The sequence below is a fragment of the Sinocyclocheilus anshuiensis genome, unplaced genomic scaffold, assembly GCF_001515605.1.
Source record: "Sinocyclocheilus anshuiensis isolate Anshui unplaced genomic scaffold, SAMN03320099.WGS_v1.1 scaffold715, whole genome shotgun sequence".
Lineage (NCBI taxonomy): Eukaryota > Metazoa > Chordata > Actinopteri > Cypriniformes > Cyprinidae > Sinocyclocheilus > Sinocyclocheilus anshuiensis.
This window is the reverse complement of record NW_015551089.1, coordinates 1,636,061-1,645,799: the sequence shown is the minus strand read 5'-3', so window position 1 is coordinate 1,645,799 and position 9,739 is coordinate 1,636,061. Positions and strand designations below refer to the sequence as shown.

The window sequence follows — 9,739 nt, the reverse complement described above, 5'->3', positions numbered from 1 at the left end:
TATGCAGTTTCAGGGCCACTGGATTGAATCAGGGGGTGTTTACAAGTAACCATTTTCAACTAAAAGTGGAAAACATTTCATGTTTTTTGGTCTTTGTTTTACACAACAATGGCGTTTTGGGGGCCTGAAAATGCAAATGTTTGAAAATGGGTTTCAAGTTGTACGTTTATGAACACAATACCTTTATCGTCTCCGTGTAAACTACAAAAGCGTGAATTTGTGAAAATGGTGACAATGGGCATGTGTATTACATGTTCTGTCTATAGGTATGTGAGCAGGCTTAGTGTTTCTTTACAAAGTGACAGCGCCAACTACTGGCCAGGAATACAAAATACAGTGAATATAGTTGTTTTCAGGATATGTGTGAACAGGGATTGTTTTAAAAAGTGTTGTTGCCCGTACACTTAACTTTTCAAAAGCACAAATGAAAAACATTTGCATCTTTAGTACATCATTGTCATTTAAACCTACCCTCAGTCTGATTAATCTTTCTGACGAATCCTTCACTTGAATGAACTGCACCGAATCAGTCAGAGCATCTACCGAATCAACAAATGACTCACTCACAGAATTTTAAGTTTGATGCCAGTGCATCATTTATTTAAAATAGCCATTAGCCTGCTCTTAGGCTTACTTGATGTGCCATCAAGAAAGCAATAATATATTGTCTATCTATAAAATTATTTTAATTTCATAGCTATATATTTTATGCTATTATCTTAATCTGTATCCTTTACTTCACACTCATGGTTTTTTTAGCTTAACATATCCTCATTATAATGCAAATTGACAAGTAAGCTTACCCAATATAGTAAGGAAAATAAAACCGAGACAGAACAGAAAAGGTTTTTTTCTCCTCTCATATTTCACTTCAAAGTGTTTTTGGTGGGTCTTGTGGTTATATCTCTGTGGGTCCTAGCATGAGAAGTTTGGAACTCCTGGTCCATACAACTCGTGCGCTATTTTCCAAATCTTCTGACACCATGCAAATTTTGGGTGATCTATTACTCTATTCTAAGACATTCTACTTTAATATAAATATAGGGTAACACTTTAGTTTAGGGACCAATTCTCACTATTAACTAGCTGCTTTTTAGCATGCATATTACTAGCATTTTGGCTGTTTATTAGTACTTATAAAGCACATATTAATACCTTACTCTGCATGACCATATATTAGATCCCTTAATCCTACCCTATTCCTAAACTTAACAACTACCTAACTAACTGTTAATAAGCAGCAAATTAGGATTTTTTTTAGGCAAAAGTTAATAGTGAGAAATGGTCCCTAAACTAAAGTGTAACCAAATAAGCATTTAAATTAGCCAGATATTGTGAAGATACTGTAGATTTGTCATTATTAACCAAATAATGTTTTATATATTTAGAGTAAACCACAACACTGTGACAAGTATATGTGAACTCAGTTCAGTCAACATATAAAAAGATCCCAAAGTCACAGTCCAGCACACTCCTGTCCTCAACAACTCTTCTCTGAGTCTCAAAATACAAACACTCCACACACTCTCTCACTGTGCTTGTCTTGGTTGCCATGGTAATTTCCAATGCCCTGCTTCCGACACATTGCAGACTTTCTAAAAATAATGATCTCTAGTCTGTATTGTTTTTATTATTATTGCACCTTTTTATCTCTGTCTCTCTCTCTCTCACTGTCTCTCAATTTTACACTTTATTTAGCTTTTAGGGCAGATATAGTACAAGTGTTTGTGGCTTCTATTCTTTGGTATTCTTAGAAATATTCATAATTGTACATTTGGAATCATATAAATTTCAAATAGGAACCTCATAAATTAAAAAAAAAAACTCAAATGGTGTTATATAGCAGTGGTGGATAGATGCTAATATTTGTTGAGGCATACTTTTGCTTCTTATAAGTGAGGCAGAATGTGCCTATGCTTGACAGTCAGCCTTCAAGACATTTACAATAATGCAGTGTAATTGAATCCACAAACCCAGTGAGCAGCTCTCGCTTCTGGAGTTTTGCTCCATCTCATCCACTCTGACAATGTCACATCAGAGAGTGCAAAGGCGTGAACAGTATTTCTTCATAACCTTCTGATTATTGGAACTGGGACATTGTGAAGAATAACATTAGACAAATGCTCTTTCTTTTTTCTTCAAGCCAGTGTGCCAGTGTTATATAAGGACCATCTTCAAGAAACAGTGTCCTCATGACTTAGAGCTGATATAATAAATGGGATATAATTGAACTTTGTTACATGAACTGATTTAGATTTAACTTTGCAAAACAAAAAACAAGAGAAGGAAATAATTAGAATTCGACCTGAATCATGTTTTAACTGTCTATATATGTAGTTTATCAATTTATGCATTTTCTGAAAAATGCTTTTTGTTTAACATTGTTATGCTGTGAAGGCACTTTTTCAATCACATAGTTCAATCCAAGGTTTCTCTTTAAGTTTATATCAGTTTTTCATAATGTTTACACTTTTGTACACATATTGGCCTCATCAACTGTTCAACTCTGTTATGTGGACAAAACTGTATACTGACTGCAAATAATGTGGCATGGTGCAATGATATGTGCAAGCCCATTATTAGACCATTTATCAACACAAAAAAAATGTACTGTTTTAAAATAAAAGTCCACATGTTTTGAAAGAGAATTGTTTATTCTGATTATAAGAATATGATTTCCAAACTTATTAACAAGGGTTGAAATAATGTTGTGGTTTACGGTTTGGACTTAGGATCATTAAAAAAAATAGCTAAATAATTTTTAGTCACAGCAAGGCTGAAACTACATATTTAGGATTCATGGTACATTTAGGGGTTAGTTCACGCTTATATCGAAATCCTCCGACATTCTTCTTTACAAATCCTCGTTTTGTACTTCTAATTAGTGACCGTTGTTTTGTTTGATCTCTCCCCTGCGCTTCTGCGTTCGTCACTTCTGAGCAGCGCATACGCAAAGCTGACCTCATACATCATCCACCCGGAACTGCTTCCGTGTAGGACAAGCTACATTAAAGTGATTATTACGTTTTGAATATGGATATTTTTCTTACAAAAACGCATCGATTCGCTACAGGAGGCCTTTGTTCACCCCCCGGAGCCGTGTGAGGCACTTTCTTTTTTTTGGATGGGCGCTTTTTATTTAAGACAATTTTTTATATAACTCCGACTGGATTCGTCTGAAAGAAGAAAGTCATATACTCCTAGGATGACTTGAGGGTGAGTAATTTATGGGCTAATTTTCATTTTTTAGGTGAACTAACCCTTTAAGAATTAGCCATGTAAAACTGTCACTATATGTCCCTTAAAGTTCATAAAGTTCAGCAGTTAACTTTTTCCATATCAAATATATGCCACTGTATGCTGAGATTGACTCCTAATTATTATAAAAAATGACAAGGAGATCTATAGAGAGATCAAACATGTTGAAACTCGATTCACTCATTTCCAGCAGAGACCCATAAGCAAGAACTTCTTTATTTCTGTCATTTATTACAAATAAGCTTCCAACATGTTTACATAGAGCCTTGACTGATCCTGATTTAATTGGTGACTGGCAGAGGAAACAGGATGTACAGTGTAATTGAAATGAGCCAGATCATAACATCGCTGTTTAATATCAGCTGCTTCAGTGAGGTAGACATTGAGACAATTCAGTCACAGAATATCAAGAGAAAAAGCACAGAAGCAAACACTACACACACGACACTTCAATGGTCAATAAACATAGCTTATCACAAAGGAACACTTTTACTTGAAAATGTTGTAACCATTGCATCTTCGTAAAAGATTTTCAATACTAATAAGCTAATCATTCCATAAAGACAGACATCTTAGATGTTATTGGAAAGCCGTTAGGTGGTACACACGTATTCAGAAAAAGAGAACAGTCTTAAAGAGAGAAAAAAATCTATACATTTTACGCAAAAAAAAAGTATCATAGTGCACCATTGAGCAATACATAAAATGAAATAATCAATCCACATACACCTAAATATACAGAAAAGGTTATATACCTAAAGTAGGTATTGTCATATAAAGTAACGTAAAATGTAACATACCAGCAGTTTCAATATCTGTGACAGCTCTACGCACTTTGAAATACTTGGCCTGAACCATTTAAATGTAGAAATATCTCTCATATAAAGATAGATAGATAAACATTTCTACAAAGCTACTGAATAGCAGCAAAAAGGTTATCATCGCTTTTAAAGTTTTTCTATAGCTCATAATTATGGCAACAAATATTCTTATCTTAGATAAGAGTGTGTATGTTCTTAACTTACAAGGTTGTAATAAGCCAACTAATGCAATTTACTATTTAAAAAAAATATTATTCACAAAAATTGCAAACAAAAACTGTGAAATAAAATTCTTATTTATAGCTAACCCCCACTGGACTGGGTCATTTAGCATAAACATTTTTGTACTATCTACAATTGTAAATAGGTGAACAAATCATCTAGTCACTATGATATAACAGTCACTTTATGTGAAGTAACAATCTACACAAGTCTTTCGTAAGTAAGCCTTGGAGTAGAATGCGTCGAGTATAATCCCATACAATGGAAATGTAAACTTATGACATGGCAAACGTTCATAAATTAACAGTCTAAACAATTCCAAAAGCTATTTCGGATGTAACAGTTCTCGTCATTTACTTTCATCGCCAGAAATACTGTTAATGGTTGAAGAATGTGGCAAACGAAATATTTCACATGAACATTTGGATGGCATCAAAAAAATCATGGCTACTGATTGCTTATTGTCTTTGACACTATCATTTGGACCATATTGCCACATGTTCATGCTCAGATAACTTACTGAACATCACTAAACTTACAGTAAACTTAAACTAACACAGCACAGGCAAGAGTATAGAATTAATTCTGTGTCATTTAGGGTTAAATTGTAGTGGCTTTAAAGGCCTTTGTCTAAATTGATTCCAATAGGCATCAAAATAAAACTTTTACGAGTTGCCCAAGCTCACATGTGCATAGTCAAACCTCTGTTTTACGCTCACATGAAACATCAACACATCAAGACAGTCAGTTAAGATAGTTTGAGGAAATACATTTAGTCATTACTATATGTACTTAGTCATTACTGTATGTACAAAGCAAATTTTGCTTTTGAAGTTTCAACCACAAACTATCTATATCCGGCACTCTTAATAAGCTCAACCTCAACCTCATCTACAATCTCAGTCTACAGTTAGACCAAGCTATCAAAGTTAGGACTGTTCAGTGAGCCAAAATACAACTCAGCTGAACTGATTTTCCCAATGGTGGACCCATATCCCAGCCCCTCACTCTTTGAAAGGATTTTTGAGAAGTTAGTTTAAGAATCTGGTGACCTCCAGGGTGTTCCAATGTGAATCTCACATCTACCTCCTTCTCAGTTGGACTTATGTTCGCCATTCTTGGCCCAGCCTCTGGTCATGGCTGATACCACGATGCTGTACATGTTGAGCCAAGCCTGGCGCAGTGGTGTCGTGTAAGCCGGACCCAGGCTGGACTGAAGCATATAGAGCAGGGACTCTCCAACCACCTAAGGAACATGTGAAAGAACCCAATCAATCAATTAATGGTCCGAAAAATCACTGTGACTCTTCCCGAAGATCACTGTCAATCTCATTGTCATCTTTGATGTTTGAGTGTTATGGCTGCTCTATGTCATTTCAGTCATCGTAACTAAACCATGCAGGCAAAGTGTACTCACAGTGAAGGACTGAGTCTTCACCCCAACTGCCTGGTGCTTCCTGCCCAGGTTCAACAAGAAGTCCTCCAATGAATGTAGGTCATCAAGATGGCTCACAGCTGCATCGATCACAAACATCACCTGGACAGATATACAACCTCTCTTGAGCTGGGTTTACATTACATTTGAGCCCAAATTAGTCAATAGAAAGAAGCATTATAGAAGTGTTTATTTGCCTAAATTGCGGGTGTCCAATCCTGGAAGGTCAGCTCCTGCAGAGTTTAGCTTCATCCTGTTTTAACACACCTGCTTGAAAGTCTTGCTAGGTCAGGGGTTAGAGCTAAACTCTGCAGGAAGGGGGTCTTCCAGTAGCAGGATCGGACACCCTGGTCCTAAATGAACCATGTGGTTCTATGGTGTAATAAACAACAACCAAACATATCAGTTGATCTTTCGACATATGATGGGAGCAAATGCAGCTTTCAGGCAATTTTGCTGTAGGTGAGGGATTAGGATTAAAATGTCCATCTAGACATGCCCTTTACTCTTTGTGAGCAACCAACTTTTCAGTTACCGGCCCATCAACTACTTTACCAACAACGCCACTCCAAGGCTGTTTCTCAGTTCTAAAAATACAAAGAACAGTCTTGCGTTCTCATGAAGACTGGTCTTGCCAGTCTGGATACGAGGACACAAAATGCATCTTTTTGAGAATTGAGATATGATATGATCTTGTTGCTCAACTGACTGCCCCAACACATTTTAAGTAGTGGCCCAATTTAAAGCACAATAATTATTAAACATTTACTTATGTTATTTTTTTACATTGTTTTATATATTTTTAATTCACCACTTACATGTGTATAAAGAGTATGTATATTAAATATTCCCTATGCTTTGCCAGTATTAAGATTCTAGATATGCCAATAAAAAGACAATATGCTTTCTTCATGTCTGTATGACTTTATTAAAATGATACCAGAAAAATCAGCAAATGTTTACTTTCACAAGCCGTCATAAGTTTGCGAGCTTGCAGAGGGAATGTCTTGCCTTGAGTGAGTTTAAAACTTACTTGAATACCTTCTGCTCCTATCCTCAGTACTTATATATATATATATTTATTTATTTATTTATACTGTATATATATATATATATATATATATTGGAATTGAACAATGGCGGTTGACAGTGATGTGGAACAAGACCACAAGGACACAAGATTGCATAAGAACATATATTGAGAAACTGCCCAAAAGTAGGTTCCTGCCGCTTTACTTTACAAATTGTTATACATTTGACCTCTGGGCTCACCTTGGTGACGTGCTCAAGGAACTGTGGGCTGGAGAGGCATTCAGGTGCAACCCCACAGTTTGTGCTGTAGCTGAAGAGAGTAAGTAGTGCTGGATCCAGCTCAAATAACCTAACAAGAAATGTTACATTTAATGAGGCAGCACTACAAAGCAGTTCATCGACGTGGATCTTCAACCACAATTGCTTATTTCACATTTCCTTAATGAGAAGGATAATTAAATTAGGTAATATAAGTCATTTGATGTTGAAGAGTACAAAGAGTATCCCTTTTTTCTTGTAGTTTTTTTTTTTTTTTTTTTCAAAGAAAGTGACTTTTATCCTTTATTTCGAGTTTGAAGAGGAATACTCAGGAAAGTGATACTTGGTAGCATCTTCCCTCTGAGAAGGTGATTCTGATGAAAATGATCTTTCTGCTCCCTGTCGCCAAGCAACAAGTCAAGCCTCTTACTGAGCTGCGGTTAGAGGAACAGACAGTGGGAGACTGATGGGGAATTTTTGATGGATTTTAAGAGATTACGCTTTAGTTTGTTTATTAAATTGCTATACCTTCATGATGAGTACAATCTTTGAGTTATGGAATGCAAGGATACTCCATTTTGATCGTGTTAAGTGCTTTTTATTTGCATAAAATCAAAACATGTATTTACTTTATAAATAATTACTTATTTTAAATGCATTATTTAATTATGATAATTATTTTTATTCAATTATAATTTTTTGACAAATGCATCTGTCCCACAAAAACACCATACATGTACATGAAATACTGATCCGCACAGCTCTGTTTGCAACTTTCTAAATAAACATTTAAATGTTTAATGCTAAATTAAATAGCAATATCCCTTGGTGCAAAAGAGTATTAGCCAGCGTGCATGACTGAAATATTACCTCGTGAACATAACAATTCCATGTGGCACCTTGTTCTTCCCCAGACTCTCCCAGCTGTCCCGGATCAGACCTTTATCTTTTTCAGAGAGTTTCTCCATTGTGACCCTCAGTAATGCTGTGTTCCCCGGTCGTCTTTCAGTCGTGTGGCATCAAAATGTCTTCTTCTGCTTAAAGTAGGACCTCCTGATTTCCCATTTCCAGACTTCCAGAGTTCAGTCTTCAGGTATGACCCCCCTGTGAAGTGCCAACATTGCATATCATTTTCCAAGGACAAATAAGACTTATCAGAGGAGCGTGCATGAGGGACTATAGGTTCAAATACATTTCATTTACAAGTTTACTAGTTGCAATGCATTCACATCAATTTTACTGCAAAGCTTTCCAACCGATGCTTCATGCACTCAACATCTAGAAGAGAAGACACCTAACTTAGCCCTGACTTTATGGTCACAATAAACAGTTTGAAGCTGACGTACCGTTCCTTCACTGCTCTAGAAGTGACCTTCTTCTCTCACTGGCTTCGTCTGTCTTTCTCTGGCATTAAGGTTTCTGTTTGTTCACTGCGAATATGTATGTCAAGCCTGCTATCCTTGTGTTTGCGCTCTCTCTCTCTTTTCCTCTTTGCTCCCCCCGCTCTCTCACACACATGCAAACACTCACTCACTTTCTCTCTCTTTATCTCTTCCTCTATCTGCTCCCTCTCCCCTCTCTGCTGCATCTAACCTCATAGATGCTGCTTGATGTGCATTCAAACTAGGATGAGGAAACCTTTTTGACAATCTTCCTTTTAAAAAAAGGGGAAACAAAAACTTACAAATATTTCAATGTATGTTGTGTTTTTATTCAGTCACACTGTAACTGTCCTAAATGCTCTCACCCCTGTGATACTGTGCTCAAATGGACAGTAAATAAGGACAGAATGGAAATATCTCTAATCTTCATTGCTTGTAGCACATGTTATGAGCCATAGCTCCTCCTACAGGTGAGAGTTTGGCACCTTCAGGCACTCCGTATATGCATATATAATCAAAGAACACATTTGAATATACTGTTTTGTAGATGAGTGAAAGAACATAAATACTTAAAGTACTTCTGCTTTTAAATAACGGCAAGGCATCATCAATTAATATAACCAAACAAACAAGTCCTGCATAAGGTATTCATACTCACATTCATAAATCAACTGCGTCACTGAATTCTGCCTAGAAGCATCTCTTCATTCTTTAAATAAAGATTCCATTTAGAACTAATAATAATTATAAAACCATCAGAGACCATTTCAAGTTCCAAGAAAAACTTTCTCTAGTTCTTTAGAAAACCATATGTGTACTAGTGCGCTATATGGAACCAAAACCATTTGAAGAATATATAAAATCTATAATCTACTACATCTACAGTGTAATATCATTAACTTCTCCATAGAGCCCTATACTTAAATGACTATTGATAAGTATGTTCTTTGCTGAACATAAACTACTGTTCAAAAGTGTTTTTTTTTTTATGAAATTAATACTTTTATTCACCAAGGATGAAAGTAAGAGTGAAGACATATCACATTTTTTATTTCAAATAAATGCTGTTCTTCTTTTTAAAACCTTCTATTCTTCAAGAAATGGATCACAGTTTCAACAAAGCTATTAGGCAGAACAACTGTTTTTTTACTTTAATAAGAAATGTTTCTTGAGCACCAAATAATCATATTAGAAAGACTGAAGTAATGGCTGCTGAAAATTCAGCTTTCCGTCATAGACATTAAGATTTTAAAATATGTTAAAATTTATATGTTGAAATGTTGAGTTATTTTAAATTGTAACAATATTTCAAAATATTTACTGTATTTTCG

The 9,739-nt window shown here is 35.6% G+C and overlaps 1 protein-coding gene across 1 annotated transcript; it reads right to left on the bottom strand.

Annotated features, from left to right (window-relative positions):
* Window positions 1-4,340: 4,340 nt before the first annotated feature.
* Window positions 4,341-8,436, bottom strand: LOC107662638 (neuroglobin-like). The gene is made up of 5 exons (XM_016452720.1): window positions 8,373-8,436; window positions 7,897-8,130; window positions 7,009-7,117; window positions 5,719-5,838; window positions 4,341-5,547 (listed from the first exon to the last, which is right to left on the bottom strand). Exons 2-5 carry the CDS (start codon window positions 7,992-7,994, stop codon window positions 5,395-5,397), a joined length of 480 nt encoding a protein of 159 aa, XP_016308206.1. The 5' UTR covers window positions 7,995-8,130; window positions 8,373-8,436; the 3' UTR covers window positions 4,341-5,394.
* Between the last annotated feature and the right edge of the window lie 1,303 nt (window positions 8,437-9,739).

Bases quoted from the DNA above. Each gene is read 5' to 3' on its own strand.
- LOC107662638 (XM_016452720.1), bottom strand. From the start codon at position 7,994: ATGGAGAAACTCTCTGAAAAAGATAAAGGTCTGATCCGGGACAGCTGG. The intron at 7,118-7,896 runs GTAATATTTCAG...ATTTCTTGTTAG, and splicing joins GGAATTGTTATGTTCACGAG to GTTATTTGAGCTGGATCCAG. The intron at 5,548-5,718 runs GTGAGTACACTT...CATGTTCCTTAG, and splicing joins TGAAGACTCAGTCCTTCACT to GTGGTTGGAGAGTCCCTGCT.